The sequence below is a fragment of the Dasypus novemcinctus genome, chromosome 4 (genome assembly GCF_030445035.2).
Source record: "Dasypus novemcinctus isolate mDasNov1 chromosome 4, mDasNov1.1.hap2, whole genome shotgun sequence".
Taxonomy (NCBI): Eukaryota; Metazoa; Chordata; class Mammalia; order Cingulata; family Dasypodidae; genus Dasypus; species Dasypus novemcinctus.
In genome coordinates this window covers 43,209,135-43,226,454 of record NC_080676.1, presented here as the reverse complement: position 1 = coordinate 43,226,454, position 17,320 = coordinate 43,209,135, and the positions used below count along the sequence as shown (strand labels likewise).

Sequence of the window (17,320 nt, the reverse complement as noted above, 5' to 3'; positions counted from 1 at the left end):
ATGCTAAGTAATGTGCTGTGTGCTGGAGACAGGCAGCTTGCCTGTGGGGACCTGTTGCTTTAACTGAAAAATGAAGGGATTGTACTAAGATCTGCCCTCAAGGTCCCTTTAAGTTTGAAAACTATGATTCAGTGCACCCCTGGTCTTTTCCACAGTTGAGTGCAAATTCATCTTTGGTTTAGGTTTTCCCAGCACATGGTTTAGAGAAGAAGGGTATAAGCTTCTCCTCCTACCTGGCAAACCAGTACTGCTGAAAATTCACTAGTCGGGGCTTAAGAACATCCACTCTGGGTTCCAGTACCAGAGTATTTGCCATTTACTAGCTGTGTGGTGTTGGGAGTGCCACTTAACCCTTTCTGAGACCTGTAAAATGGAGCTAATTTGATGTACTTCATAATGTTATTGTGAAAATCACTGGTGATGAGTGAAAGGCTGATGTGGTAGACATCAGTAGCTGTAGTAACCATTATTTAGAACATGCAACTAATGAGATGATGATGTGACTGAAGATGCAATTGTTTTATAGCCCTTTCACTGTTTATTGGCAGGTCACATTTTAAATTTTACTTAGTCTTTACAATATCCCCATGTGTTACCTATTAATATACCTAATTTATAGGCAAAGAAACTGAGGCTCAGAGAAGATAGGGGCCTGCCTGGGACTCACCTATACTTTCTGCCTCTTGAGTCAACTTCTGTTTATCTCATGAAACCCATTTGGCTTCCAAAACATAAATTAAACACATTTTGTTTTAAGGTTGAGCCACTTGCCTAATCTACCCTCCCATATTTGCCCAGCAGCATATATTGTAATTGGATATGGAATCTAGTTTCTCCACCTTAAAATTATTAAGCTCTAAATCACATGGTCTTTTAAAAGTACAGACATCATAGTCTGTGAAATGATTAAGAGAAAAGATTTGAAGATCTGCCACTTACTAGCTGTGTGGCCTTTGGACAAGTCACTTAACCTTTCCATATCAGTTTCCCAACAAGTGAAATGATGGTTATAATCCTTACCTACAAGGCTGTGGAGAGAAGTGAGTGAGTTAATACAAGCAAACCACTTAGAACCTAACCCTGGAGAGAGTAAGATCCTAAATCCTCACTGTTGTCATTAGCTATTATGCACTATACTTGTGTCAACCACTTGGACACTAATTAGATTGAATGGCAGTGGGTCAACAGAGTTTACTCACACTTAGTCATTTTCAGAAACTTCCCCTTTCATAAACAAAACCTTACTCTGACCTATCTAATGCCAAAGTAACATAGGAGGTTTGACTATGAAGATCAGTATTTTTCATTTCACAATGTTGGAGAAAGAAAGGTGGAAAGCAAGGAGACAGTTTACTTGGAGTTCAGAGAGGAAAATTAAACCTGAAAAGAAGAGGTAAATGGAAAAAAAAAAAAAAAAGCAAAAGTGAATGCAATCATATATTCCCAAGACTCGTATATTTGGGATTATCACTTTACTTGACATTTCTGAGAAATTCAAGAGACCTGCTTAGAGTTGTAGAGAACATCTATTGCTATTTACCTGGCCAGCTAGAGGAAATATCTTTCTTGAGGGATTAAAATGGGGGACTGCAGGCTCTGGTGGACAGCACCAGTGTTAACTCTGAAAAGAAGTCAGAACAGTGACTCTAACACACTCCTGGGTCTCTCCACATTTCAAAACTTTCCTAGTTCTTCACAGTTATTTTTGTTATCCCTATGACACACGGGTTCTTAACAAGAGGTCCGTGAGGTTGAACTGAAATTCATAAAAACCACCTTATTCTTGTGGGGATATGTTGGTGTGGGTGTGATATATTTATTAAATAATGCACAGTATAGTGTGGACTTAGTAAGAGGTCCCTGGTTTTCACCTGACTAGTAAAGAGGTTGCTGGAACAAAAAAGTTAAGAGCCCCTGCTTTCACATAAGAATTGATCATGGAGGAAGTCCCAGGATTTCTATAGGAAGGACTTAGCAAGAACCATCTGGTTGGAAGAGAATAATGTGGGAGCTCCAGAGTACATCTGTCTTTGAAAATTAACTTTTATTTTTATCAAAATAATGTAAGGACAGCTAACACTGTTGTGACTGAGATTGTGCATTTCGTGCATAAAGCAGGAGGCTGATGGAGATTATGGGGAAGCAAATCTACTGCAGGTACCACCTTCACCCCCAGTTCCCATTTCCGTAGCCCACCATTGTTGTGGTCACTGGTGGGATTCTTAAAATGGGATAAAAAGAACTATATTATTATCTGATAAGGAAAGTGGCAGAGAGCCAGAACTTACACACACAAAAAGACAACCAGGGATGGAGTAGGACATAGCAGGTGCTAAGTGACAAAATATAAGAAGACTCTCTGCCACAAGGAAGAAGAGGAGATAGAGGGAAGAGACTGGGCAGGTGTGTCATTGCCCTGGGCTTGGTGGTGGGAGGACCCTAAGGTCCTACTATTGCTCAATCACAGATGAACAGTTGAGTAGGTTTTACACCCTCAGGTTTTCTCTCTGAGACATTCAAAAGATTTCTATGGGTAGGAGAAGGGGAAAGAGATTTGTGAAGTGGGTGGTGGGAAAAAGCACTTGGGATTTGTGGGTTTCAGTGATTTGGCTTCAACATTACAGTGGACAAAATTCTATAGATATATGCAGTAAAATTTTCCCCTAATTTGGAAAGATTATGTTCCTAGGTTTTTAAATGTTCTAGAATTTTGAACATCTGGTTTTGACCAATCAACGTTGCAGAAGAACCAAGTAGTTGAAAGTATAGGCTCTGGATTGAAGTCATTACTCAACAGTTTACTAGCAGTGAAACCTTAACGTAACTAGTCATCCATAAAATGGAGATACTACTGATGAATAACAACCCTCCAAGGATTTCCACACCCTGGTTCTCAAAACCCAGGAACAGATCATGCCCTACATGGCAAAGGAGACTTTGCACATGTGATTAACATTAGAGGCCTTGACATGGGGAAGTTATCCCGGATTATTGCGGAGGCCTGATGTACTCACACAAGTCCTTAAAAGGAGAGGTGCTTTCCCTGCTGTAGTCAGGATCAGAGATGACAGGGGGGAAGGACTTGACCTGCCCATTGCTGCTATGAAAATGGAAGAATGATGCCATTAGTCAAGGAATGCAGTGGCCTCTAGAGCTGAGAACGGTCCTTGGTTTACGGCCAAGAGTATTAATAAATGGGGACCTTGGTCCTACATCCACAAGGAACTGAATTCTACTCTCAACCCAAATTCTACTCCAGAGGCTCCAGAAAGGAGCACAGCCTGCTGACATCTTGATTTTAGTCCACTGAGACCTATACCAGACTTCAGACCTTCAGCATGTAAGATAATACATTTGCATTGTTTAAGCCGCCAGGTTTATGATGGTTTGTTATGTTAGCAATAGAACACGAATACAAAGACTAGATGAGATTATCCATGTAAATCACTGAATAGGATGCCTGACATGTCCTAGTAAATGTAAATAATCAATATTAGACCCTGAAGCTGTGTTTGCACTGCACCAAACATCAGATTATCCACAACAAAGAACTGGGGAGGGGTAGCTGATGGAGATTATGAGAGAGGTGGGTTAAGCCCTGACAAGGCTGTTACTATTTCCATCACTGCTGAAAAGGGTTACTACCTTTGAATAGGATGATGTTATCTATTTGAAAACAGCTTGAGAAGAAGAAGGATTTGGAGACAAACCACCAACCAAATGAATAGAATCCCATCCTGGCTTTGGATGTCTGAGCCACTGAGTTTTAGATGTCTACTTATAATTTATAAGATAATTCAAAGATCTCTGGTGATCACATACACCATATGTAAGAAAGAAAGAGAGAAATGTGCTTGTATATTATATATTGTTTATATTTATTTATACATAAACATATGTATATATACATTTTGGGATTATATATATATATATATAATATCATATCACCATATCATATCATACATTGTTTCACTCAGCTCTTGAGTTCTTTCTTTCAGGGAAGGAAGTTGTTGAGAGGGGTAGTCTGCATAGGTACTATCAGTAATTAATTACGAAGTAGCAGAAAGATTGCAACTTTGTAAACCTACATATTCTTAATCCCTGCTCTTCAAGCAGATTCTGGTTTTAGAACCATTTGGCTACACACCTTCAAAGGCTCTGTCATGTGGTTCTGTGATAATACTTTGTTGATGATGATGCTTTGAAATTTCTGATTTCTATCTTGATTGGGGAATGAGGAGTTCTGGTTAAGAAGCCATTCTATATGATGGAGTTGGGGGAATTACATCCATCTCCCACATCCAAGAAAAACTGGAGCTGCTACAGATGAAGTGGCTTGGGTCACACTAAAGGAAAGAATGGCTACTGGAATCTAGACTGATATGAGCTATTTGTTCATTCATTTATTCAACAAAGTTCTGACTTTATACCATACTCTTTAATTTTTTTTTAATTTTACATCAATTTTATTTATTTTTTATGGATTTTTTTTAAAATTGATTTTGTAAAAATATTACATTAAAAAAATATATATGAGGACCCATTCAACCCCACCACCCCCACCCCACCACTCCCCCCCCCCCCCCAGCAACACTCATTCCCATCATCATGACACATCCATTGCATTTGGTAAGTACATCTCTGGGCACCTCTGCACCTCATGGTCAGTGGTCCACATCATGGCCCATACTCTCCCCCATTCCATCCAGTGGGCCCTGTGAGGATTTACAATGTCCGGTGATTGCCCCTGAAGCACCATCCAGGGCAGCTCCAAGTCCCAAAGACGCCTCCACATCTCGTCTCTTCCTGCCATTCCCCATACACATTAGCCACCATGTCCACTTTTCCCACTCCAATGCCACCTTTTCTCTGTGGACATTGGATTGGTTGTGTCCATTGCACCTCTATGTCAAGAGGAGGCTCAGATTCCACATGGATACTGGATGCAATCCTCCCGCTTTCAGTTGTAGGCACTCTAGGCTCCATGGTGTGGTGGTTGTCCTTCTTCAACTCCATCTTAGCTGAGTGAGGTGAGTCCAATAAATCAGATTGTAGGTGCTGGAGTCTGTTGAGGCTCAGGGCCTGGCTATCACATTGTCAGTCCAGAGATTCAGATCCCCTAAATATATCTTAAACCCCAACACCAACTACTACTCCAGCACAGTAGCATGAAAGTCTTATGAAGAGAGATCCCATCTGAGTCCAGATTCATCACGCATAAACATCAGCTCCAAAGAAGAGCCATCTGACATGGCAGTTAACCCCATCTGCCATGACCATAGCACCCATGGGTCTCTTTAGCCCTCAAAGGAACCAATACCTGGGGGTTGTATCTACTTTATCTGTCTCTTAGACTCTGCTCAGTTGTGCATAAGGGCAATCCTTCTGACAGCCTCCAGACTCTTTTTTAGAGGCTCGTAGCCATATAAACTCATTTCTCCTTTCCATTTCCCCCTTACATTAGGTCAAACAGCATTTTAAAGTCATATTATTTTATGTAGACAGGGATATTCTGCTGATCTGCATTGAACCTTCCATTCAAGGTCATTTTCCAGTTGCATCATCAGTTGGTAGTTGATAGTGATCCCTTGGTGCCAGGGAGGCTCAACCCGGGTGTCATGTCCCACGCTGGGGGGAAGGTATTGCATTTACATGCTGAGTTTGGCTTCGAGACTGGCCACATTTGAGTAACATGAAGGCTGTCAGGAGGAAATTCCCAGGCACAATGCTGCTCTATGCCTTGTTCTTATTTCAGGGATATCAGCTCACAAGCATAGTCATTAGCGTCAGGGGCTCACTGTTGGACGCTCATTCCTTCCCGGTCCTTGCCACTGCACCTGGGAGACTGTCGCTGCTCCCCTAGGGACCACGACAGAGCACCACCAGCCAGGAACCCAGTACCCCCCCAGCTGTAGTTTTTAATTGTTGCCACTATGAGTATATCCAAACATTACCATGCACCCTGGACATATGTCCTGTATAGCTCCCTGTCAACCATATATCACCTGTCAATAGTATCCTATACCAGTATTCCTCTACTGCCATTGTTGAACCACTCTGTGATCCAGAACTTCCTGAAAATTGAAGCCCAATATAATGTCAGGATCCCTTACTAGCAAAATGGCATATAACGATGGGTTTAAAGGTGAGATATAAAATATGTGTTGACTTGGAAAAAATTCTACATCCTACTTTTTCTTTTTTTTTCCCCTAATTATTGAACTTCTCTTAACAAGAGCCCTAGACCACAGCAATTCATATATATAATATACAGCACTCCCACACATCCACCACAAAACCTTTTCCCTTCCACAGCGATACTCTTACACCCTATTCACATCATATTTACTTAAAGTGATGTACAGAGTCTGAGACAATAGCTTTCAAACAAGGTGACATCTGTGCTTACATTGCGGTGCATACTTTAGGATACACAGTTTTCTAATTTTTTAGTTATCCTATGTTTTACATTATGGTTTACATTATCAGTCTGTCGTCTCCTATATGTTATGGTGTAATATTACATGTTTTATATCCATCCTTGTGTACTCTCGTGAAACTCCTCTCTTACCCCCCATTTACCTTGGTTCCACACATTTAACATCCATTTTCCCATCCACCTTGGTGCCCACAGTGACAGCCAACCTCCGTTTCCTGAGGAGCCACGTCCAGAGATAGTTGGAATAGTGTTCAGGGCCTAACTTGCTTATCTGCCCCAATGCCCTGGGAGCCACCCTTTCTCTCGAGAGATACAGTTCCCTCTATTTGATGGCATTAGTCCTCCCCAGGATGTGGGTCCACCCCCACTCTCACTACTTGGGTCACTACCCAAAGGTGCCACCCACTCTGGCAAAATGAGCATTCAGACATTCCCCAGTAGCCCGTCCCGCATCGGCCCATCCCCTCCAAGCATTCTAAACAGGTAACCCTCTTAATTATATTTTGATACGATTTTCTCGGCACTTTACTCTCCACCAACACCTGACACTCTCCTATGTTCGTATGCTACCCCTACCTCCCCAACTTTTGGGCAATATTACCCATTCTGCCCATCCCCAGCCACCCTCAAACCCGCAAAGCCCCTCCAAAAGGCAACCCCTTGCCCCCATTTTATCTCTTCTTTGTGTTCATACTTACCACCAGCTCATCATAAATTCCACCCCTGCAGACGTCGGCTCACATCCTTCCTCCACCCCCCGATTACCTGTAAGCCTATCGTTCAGTCTCTTGCTCTCTGAGGCAGCTTGCTTATTTCATATCATTGAGGTCATGTAGTATTTGTCCTTCAATGCCTGGGTTGCTTCACTCAACATAAGGTTCTCAAGATTCATCCATGTTATCACGTGTGTTTGTAGTGTATTTCTTCTTACAGCCAAGTAGTATTCCATTGTGTGTATATACCACATTTTATTGATCCACTCATCTGTTGATGGGCATTTGGGTTGATTCCAACTTTTGGCAATAGTGAACAATGCTCCTATGAACATTGGTGTACATATATTGGTTTGTGTCCTTGTTTTCAGTTCTGCTGGGTATATACCCAGCAGTGGTATTGCTGGGTCATATGGCAAATCTATGGCTAGTTTTTTCCGAAACCGCCATACTGTCCTCCAGAATGGTTGGATCCTTCTGCATTCCCACCAGCAATGGATGAGTGTTCCCCTTTCTTCACATCCTCCAGCGTTTGTATTCTTCTGTTTTTTTCATAGCTGCCAATCTTATGGGTGTAAGATGGTATCTCATTGTAGTTTTCATTTGCATTTCCCTGATAGCTAGAGATTTGGAGCATTTTTTTCATGTGCTTTTTAGCCATTTGTATTTCTTCTTTGGAGAAGTGTCTGTTTAAATCTTTTTCCCATTTTTTAAATGGGTTGTTTATCTTTTTATTTTCAAGATATAGGAGTTCTTTATATATTCAAGTTATAAGTTTCTTATCAGATATATGGTTGCCAAATATTTTCTCCCACTATGTGGGCTCCCTTTTTACTTTCTTGACAAACTCCTTTGAGGTGAAGAAGGCTTTAATTTTGAGGAAGTCCCATTTATCTATTAGTTCTTTTGCTGCTCGTGCTTTTGGTGTGATATTCATGAATCCATTTCCTATTACAAGGTCCTGTAGATGTTTCCCTACACTGCTTTCTAAGGTTTTTATGGTCTTGGCTCTTATATTTAGGTCTTTGATCCATCTTGAGTTGATCTTTGTATAAGGTGTGAGATGGTAATCCTCTTTCATTCTTCTACATATGGATATCCAGTTCTCCAGGCACCATTTGTTGAATAGGCCACTCTCTCCCAGTTGAGAGGGTTTGGTGGCTTTATCGAATATTATGTGGCTATATATGTGAGGTTCTATATCAGAGCTTTCAATTCGATTCCATTGGTCTGTGTGTCTCTCCTTATGCCAATACCATGCTGTTTTCACCACCATAGCTTTGTAGTATGTTTTGAAGTCAGGTAGTGTGATTCCTCCAATTTCGTTTTTCTTTTTCAGTATGTCTTTGGCTATTCGGGGTCTCTTTCCTTTCCAAATAAATTTCATAGTTAGTTTTTCTAGTTCCTTAAAGAAGGCTGTGTTGATTTTTATTGGGATTGCATTGAATGTGTAGATCAGTTTTGGTAGGATAGACATCTTAATAATATTCAGTCTTCCTATCCATGAACAAGGAATATTCTTCCATTTATTTAGGTCTTCTTTGATTTCCTTGAACAGTCTTGTATAGTTCTCAGTGTATAAGTTTTTTACCTCTTTAGTTAAATTTATTCCTAAGTATTTGATTTTTTTTATTTACTATTGTGAGTGGTATTTGTTTCTTGATTTCCTCTTGATCTTGCTCATTATTGGTGTACAGAAATGCTACTGGTTTTTGCGCATTGATCTTATAACCTGCGACTTCACTAAACTCATTTATGAGTTCTAGAAGCTTTGTTGTAGATTGCGGTCACCCCTCGGGCTGAAGTGTGGTTTGCTGGCCTGGCGGGGGAGCAGCCACGGCAGGCCAAGCTGCTGCCCCCATACTAGGGTGGCTGGTCGAACTCACCGCCACCCCTGAAGGAAGCTCGGCATGGGCGCAGAGTGCCCTCGGGTCTCCCCTTCTCGGCAGCCATGCTTCCGCGGCCGCCCCTCCTCCCGGATGGCGCCAACCGATGCCTTGTGGGGCGGCACCCTTCTTCTTCCTTCTCCCTGTGCAGGCGCAGGGTGGAAAATTCCAGTCTGCCCTTTTCCCCTCCCCCGACAGCAGCAACAGCCAGGCGTAGGCGGAAAAATCCAGTCTGCCCTTTTCCCCTCCCCCGACAGCAGCAACAGCCAGGCGTGGGCGGAAAAATCCAGCCCGCCCTTTTCCCTTCCCCCGACAGCAGCAACAGCCAGGCGTGGGCGGGAAACTCAAGTCTGCCCTCCACCCCAGCAACAGCAGCCACCAATCCCTAAACCCTGCCCCTTCCCCCAGCAACAGCGACAGCCAATCCCTAACCACCACCCCTCCCCCATCTGGTACCGCCCACTGACCTTTCACCGGCAACCAATCAGAACAGGGCGTGGCTTCGACCAATCAGCCTTCCCCAGCCCCTATAAAACTGTTGCCTCTCCCTCAATAAAGTGGACTTGCGTGTTTACCTTGTCTCCGCGGTAGTTCTTCTGCCGTGCGCCCTCCAGTCCTGAGAGCCCCAGACAAGGGCCTGGCCTCCCTTGTCCCCAGTTCGTCGCCTGCTTCTCCGGGCGACCCCTTCGTTGCCGGCTTCGCCGGGCGACCCCGTCAGCCGAACCGCGCAACCCCTTGTGAGACCGATCCCTCGTCTGCTGCCGGACCGACCCCTCGTCCCAGGTGGGACCGACCCCTCGTCCCAAGTGGGAACGACCCCTCGTCCCAAGCGGGACCGACCCCTCGTCCAGAGCTGGACCGACCCCTCGTCCGCAGCCAGACCCCACCTCTACCGACCGAGCAAGCCGCCGCAGCTGGCGCCCAACGTGGGGCAAAGCAACCCCACCACAGCACAACGTGGGGCAAGGCAACCCCACCTCTACCGACCGAGCAAGCCGTCGCAGTAGATCTCTCAGGGTTTTCTATGCATAGGATCATGTCATCTGCAAATAATGAAATTTTGACTTCTTCCTTTCCAATTTGAATGCCTTTTATTTCTGGTTCTTGCCTCAGTGCTCGAGCAAGTACTTCTAAGACAATATAAAATAGGAGCGGAGACAATGGGCATCCTTGTCTTGTTCCTGAGTTTAGAGGGAAGGATTCTAGGATTTCTCCATTGTAAACAATGTTGGCTTTAGGATTTTCGTATATCCTCTTTATCATGTTCAAAAAATTTCCTTGTATTCCAATCTTTTGGAGTGTTTTTATCAAGAAACGGTGCTGTATTTTGTCAAATGCTTTTTCTGCATCTATGGATATAATCATGTGATTTTTTTCCTTCAATCTGTTTATATGGTGTATTACGTTGATTGATTTTCTTATGTTGAACCATCCTTGCATACCTGGGATAAATCCCACTTGGTCGTGGTGTATAATTCATTTAGTGTGTTGTTGAATACAATTAGCAAGTATTTTGTTAAGTATTTTTGTGTCTAGGTTCATTAGAAAAATTGGTCTGTAATTTTCCTTTCTTGTGATGTCTTTGTTTGGCTTTGGTACTAGGGTAATGTTGGCATCATAGAAGGAGTTCGGCAATGTTCTTTCTGTTTCGATTTTTTTGAATAGTTTCAGCAGGGTTGGTGTTAGTTCTTTCCGGAATGTTTTGTAAAATTCACCTGTGAAGCTGTCTGGCCCTGGGCTCTTCTTAGTTGGGAGATTTTTAATAACTGATTCTCTCTCTCTGGTTGTGATTGGTGTGTTAAGATCATCAATTTCTTCTTTTGTCAATATGGGCTGCTTATGTGTTTCTAGGAATTTGTCCATTTCCTCTAAATTGTCATTTTTGTTGGAATATAGTTTTTCAAAGTATCCTCTTATGATAGTCTTTATTTCTGTGGGTTCAGTGGTGATATTGCCTTTCTCATTTCTTATTTTGTGTATTTGCATCTTCTCTCTTTTTTTCTTTGTTAGTCTCGCTAAAGGTTTGTCAATTTTGTTGATCTTCTCAAAAAACCAGCTCTTGGTCTTGTTTATCTTTTCAAGTGCTTTCTTATTTTCTATTTCATTTAGTTCTGCTGTTATCTTTGTTATTTCCTTCCTTCTTCTTCCTGTTGGGTTACTTTGTTTTTGTTTTTCTAATTCCTTCAAATGTGCATTTAGTTCTTCAATTTTCCCTCTTTCTTCTTTTTTGATATATGAATTTATGGCTATAAATTTCCCTCTCAGTACTGCTTTTGCTGCATCCCATAAATTTTGGTATGTTGTGTTACCATTATCATTTGATTCAAGGGAGTCATTGATTTCTTTTGAGATTTCCTCTTTGACCCACTGTTTTTCTAAGAGTGTGCTGTTTATTTTCCAAATCGTGGTGTGAAACCTGAGCTTCTGTCCCTTACAAATTTCCAGCTTGACTCCACTGTGGTCAGAGATATTGTTTTGTATGATTTCAATATTTCAGAATTCATTAAGCCTTTCTTTGTGGCCTAGCATATGGTCTATCTTGGAGTATGATCCATGTGCGCTTGAGAAAAATGTATATCCTGCTGTGTTTGGGTGTAATGACCTATATATGTCTATTAGATCCAGCTCCTCTAATATACTGTTCAAATGTTTTGTTTCTTTAGTGATTCTCTTTTGAGATGTTCTGTCCAGAGTTGATAGTGGTGTATTAAAATCCCCCACTATAATTGTAGATGCATCTATTGTTTCACTTAGTTTTTCCAGCGTTTGCCTCACATATTTAGAGGCGCCCTTGTTAGGAGCATAAATATTTATGACTGTTCGATCTTGACAGATTTTCCCTTTCACTAAAATGTAGTATCCTTCTTTGTCTCTCACAATTGTTTCACATTTAAAGTCTATTTTGTCTGATATTAATATAGTTACTCCTGCCTTTTTTTGGTTATTGTTTGCTTGTATGATTGTTTTCCAGCCATTCACTTTCAGTCTCCATGCATCTCTGGGTCTAAGATGTGTCTCTTGTAGACAGCATACAGATGGGTCATATTTCCTTATCCAGTGTCCCAGTCTTAATCTTTTGATAGGTGTGTTTAATCCGTTGACATTCAGTGTTATTACTTTCAAGGAATTATTTGTGTTAGCCATATTTGGATTGGATTTGTGTTTGTCATATTTTGTTTGTATTTTTTTTCCCCTTCTCTTTTTGTCTTTTGTTGTTTTTGTTGTTGCTCTTATACTCTCCTCCAACTTTGCCTATCCTGTTTTTTCCTTTCTTCCTGCAGAACTCCCTTTAGAATTTCTTGAAGGGGAGGTTTCTTGTTGGTATACTCTTTCAGTTTCTGTTTGTCTGCGAATATTTTGAACTCTCCATCATGTTTGCATGCTAGTTTAGCTGGATAGAGTATTCTTGATTGGAAAATTTTCCTTTAGTATCTTGACTATATCATACCACTGCCTTCTTGCCTCCATGGTTTCCGATGAGAAATCAGCACTTAATCTAATGGAGCTTCCCTTGTATGTGATGGTTTTCTTTTCTCTTGCTGCTTTTAGGATTTTCTCTTTGTCTTGAGCATTGGATAATTTGACAAGTATATGTCTTGGGGTGGGCCTGTTGGGGTTTATGACTAGTGGAGTGCGCTGTGCTTCTTGGATATGTACATCTGTCTCTTTCAGTAGATTTGGGAAGTTTTCAGCCATTATTTCCTGCAACACTCCTTCTGACCCCTTTCCCTTCTCTTCTCCTTCTGGAATGCCTATAATACATATGTTTGAGCGTTTTGCATTGTCATTCAGGTCCCTAAGTCCTAGCTGGATTTTTTCTATCTTTTTATCGACCCCTTCTACTATCTGTTTGATTTCCGATGTACTGTCTTCCACATCACTAATTCTCTGCTCTGCCTCTTCTAGTCTGCTGATATTTGCTGCAAGTGTATTTTTGATTTCTTGAACTGTGGTGTTCATTCCCATCATATCTGTTATCTTTTTGCATATGTCTGCAATTTCCCCTCCAAGTGAAGTCTTCATGTTGTTAACCTCTTTCATTACTTCTTCAAATTTGTCGGTGATAAATGTTCTGAGATCTTTCATTGCTTGTGCAAAGTTCTGCTCCCCTTCCTGATTTTTGGTTTGTTGATTGGATTCAGCCATGTTTTCCTGATTACTGGTTTGGTTTGTAGATTTTTGTTGCTTTCTGGTCATTATTTAATCTTGACGGATTTAATCAGTTCCTTAGCTTCTTTGTCTACTCTTGGAGATTAATTAGCTGTTGTTTTTGGGTAAGTGTTATATCTTCTCTTTGTCACTTTGTTCTTCTTATTCTAATTTCTTGTTGTTGGTTAAGTTCACTTTAAAGGAAAGTATTAGTGCCGGGGAAAGGCAATTGTGTAAGCAAGGGAAAAGTGTAAAGTAGCATTGGTGATATATGTTAACAAAGCATGAATATGAGATCTGGGAGGATGGAGGTTAGATTCATGTAAATTGTGTAGAGTTATAGCAGTAGGTAGAGTACCTATTATGAGGTAGATGATTGAATATGGGAGGAATATGGTATGAGCTAAAAAGCTATTGTTTTCGTGAGAGAGGGAAAAAGAAAAGGAAGGTAATAGTTTCAAGAGTGGATAACAGACAGAAAACAAAACAAAGGTATTAGAAATTAAGACTTAGACACTTCGTGGATCAAAGAAAGGGAGGTGGGAGGTGGAATATAGGAGAGACAGTAGATGATGGTTGATATCAAGATGTAGGGGAAAGAGGATAGTGTAGGTAGCCTAAATCAGTTCACACAGAAATGAGGCAGTGGAGGATGAGAAAACCCCAGCAAATGTGAGGTGTTTCCTGCTGCACCTATTGTATAATTGAGTTAAAATAAAATAAGTAGAAGATGAGGGACACGAGGGAGAGAGAAAACAGAAAAAGAAAAAAAAAATAAAAAAATTTTTAAAAAGGGGGGGAAGAGAAGAAAGGAAGAAAGGAAAAGGGGGTGGGCAAAGGGTGGGGAACAGGTTGGGGAAAGAAAAAAAGACAGATATACACGAACTACAATTAAAACACCAACTACACAACAACAACCACAAAAAAAAAACCTAAATAACTGAATAAAAAAAAGACTTTGGGGAATACGCTGTGAGAAAAGACTAGGGGATAATGCCATTTCACCCTCCTTTTCCAATCTCATATTCCTCTCCTAATGTCATTATCTTGCTAGTTCTTTAAGAAAATTTTCTATTAATTATATACATATATGCACATATCAAAAAATACTCATGTTTAGAGATTATATAACCGCCTTTGCAACTTAACAAGTCAGTGCATAACATCACTTTATCATTTTTAACTGCTACATAGTGTTCTATACCATGGTGGGTTTCAATCTTTTAAAACATTTTTCTATGGATTGACATTTAGGTTATTCCCATATTTTTGATATTGCCAAAAAAACTTGCTGCACTGAATGTCCTTTTAAGTGCCTCTTGTACTCATGATAGGATTTCTCTAGGATGGTTGGAAGGGTCTTTGCAGAGTTGAAGGGGATGAGGGCTCTTACCTTTTCAACATTGTTTTACTGTAGCTACATGGAATGGGGGTGGGGGTGGGTATAATTTCCCTTAACCCAGAAATATAGGTTCAATCTGCTAAAATTTTAGGTGCAAATCTTGGAATATATCTTTCCCTGGGTATTGATATGGATGTGTAAATGCTGATGAGTGCATATTATACAAGTACTGAAGCATTTTCTACAATAGCAATGCCCAGGGGAGCTTCCTGCTCTTTGACAACTGATTTCTCATTTGACATGACTGTTTTTACATTGGAACTTTCCTTTGGTCAGCATCAATTCTAGTTCCCAGGCCTGATTTTGAATGCTTTAAAAAATATATATATATTTCCATATCTATATGGAAAGGGATGTTTTGTTCCATATATGTGTGTGTGTGTGTGTGTGTATAAAGGATGTTTTGTTTCTTGCCTGGAACAAGCTGTCCCTGACTTTTTTCAGCATTAGTAATGTAGAGGAAATGATGGATGGCTCTCAAGTACTCCTGTGATGGCTCTTGCCTGCTGGAAGCACAGGGCATACTGTAAATGAGTAGACAATACAGAATCAGCCTGTGGAGCCTGTAAAAAGTGCAAGCTGCAGACTGAAAGCAGGATGGCCAACTGAAATAGTCTGGGTGTCTCCCTGCCCTGTATTTCAATCCTCACAGATCACTGGGACCTTGGCTTTTGCTGTCTTCACTGCGGTGCTGAGTTCCTTCAAGTGTGGATATGACCTTTATGTGATCAACGCACCTCGAGAGGCAAGTGAAACACCTAAGTTCTTTGGGGCAACTGCAGTCAGTGACAGAAAGATTTCACCTGTTCTTTGGACAAGGAATTAAGTGTGCCCACATCGGGGACACCAGGTAGTCTTGGCCTTCTGTCAGTAAGAGGTGCATGTCTCCAAAGCTGATACTTTTGCCTTGACTCCTTAGTCAACATTCCTCACAGGAGAAGAAGGGGTTTAATAAGTAATTCTTGAGCTGATTCCACTATCTGCTGAGCACACAGAACACTCCAGTCAGAAAACTACGTGCCCAGGGAGGTTTAAAGAAAAGGGGAGAGTTCAATGCAGCATTCTTTCAAGGTTCCAATCATTATGCATGAAAAACTCCAGGGAATAAGGGGAAATGAGAGAAAGATGTATTTCCTTCAGTGCACAAACATTTATTAGACACCTATGTCTACTATGCACCAGATGCTTTAATATACACTCCCTCCACTTCTATCCTTCCAACAAAATTACTTTTCCTATTCCCAGTACAGATGAAAACCTTTAGGAGACCTAAGCACTAGAAAGGTTAGAGTTCTTTATCCCCATTCCCATCTCCCTTAGGAAATTCAAAGCAAAATAATATAAACCTTCAGAAGAATATTCAAAAAGTCCAACAAAGTTTGGATTTCCTTCATGATGGCTATTTGGATGGTTATTATTTAAAAGTAATTCAAATAATTTCTAAAAATTTTCTCAAGTACTTTGTGTACCACGACTGTGGTGTCGAATGGATAGACAGGAGAGGGATGTGATTTTTCCCAGCTTCCACATCTACAAGCCAGGGGAACCTGGAGTTCATTCCCCTCTGCTCTAATTCTATCAGATCCTTGAGGGCAAGACTGCTACCTTGTTCCTCTTCCTATCACCAGTGCCAAAACACAATTACCGTCATATAGAAAGAACTTAATAAAGTGGTTAGTGAGTGAGGAGGGTATAAGCACTTGTTGGGTGCCTCTTATGAATCTGTCATTGCCCCTCCTGCTTCTTGTACAGCATTAGACTCCAAGGAAAGGTGTAAGATCCTGCAGCATGTGAATGTTCGAAATGTGTGCTGGCCATCGTCCATCACCTGAAAAGGGTTGTTCTTTGGGCCAAAACATGTGCGTCAGTTATCGCCATGAGAGCAGCAGGCCTTGCCAAGGCTGAGAGGACAGGGGAATACTGCTGGAGGGTCAGGAGACCTGGAGGGTGTCTTTCTTCTGTGGGTGATGATGGATATTTGACAATGTTGTAGGCTGCGTGAAGTTTGGTTCAACTTCACCATAACCTAGACTTAGTAGAGTCTTTTCTCTTTTGTTGGAAGTCCTTTTCACATCCTTGGCTAAACTAGCCTCTCCAGTCCCAAAAAGAAAACTAGACTAAGGGCCCCCCACTCCTTCCATCCAAAGCCCAGAGCCAGAGTAGAAAACAGGGATCACCCACTGGCATCAGATCAGTGCTTTCCCATGGCCCATTCCCTTTGTGTATTTAAAGAGCTGCTTAAATATGTTTACGTAAGAATGGTCATTCAGGCCCTTTATTTTTTTATTAGCTGAAGGACATTTGGAATTATGTTAAGGTACTTTAAAGTAACACTTTTTTATCATTATAAAATAAAACATGCCTATTGCATAAATTATAAGAACACCATAATTCTACCATGAAGAGAAAAACTGCTGAGAACACCTTGGAGAATTTCTTCTAGCCTTTGTTTGTGCATATTATTCATATGGTGCATCCTTCTAATGAGCCGAATATCTTTGTCAGGCTTCTTTCATCATAACAGGATGTCAGGTCTCCCACTCAGTTGACTTTAGCACATAGGACTTGGCACATCCTAGAAGAGCTATATTCCAGGTACTTGTGGAATAGTACCAGCTCAGGTCACTGCCACTGAATAGTGAACCAAATCATCACTGAGAGGAATGACACAGGAGGAAGATGGCCCAAAGGAAACGCTGTTTCTCAGTTATGCTTTGGTATGATGTTAGCC

General features: G+C 41.2%; 1 protein-coding gene across 1 annotated transcript in view; it reads left to right on the top strand.

The window, feature by feature from the left end:
* LOC101447085 (solute carrier family 2, facilitated glucose transporter member 2-like) overlaps positions 1-17,320 on the top strand; it is a 43,300-nt gene that overhangs the window by 1,060 nt on the left and 24,920 nt on the right. The window contains exon 2 of the mRNA XM_058295272.1: positions 15,242-15,334. Within this exon, the coding sequence (XP_058151255.1) occupies positions 15,242-15,334 (93 nt within the window). The remainder of the gene's footprint in view (positions 1-15,241; positions 15,335-17,320) is intronic.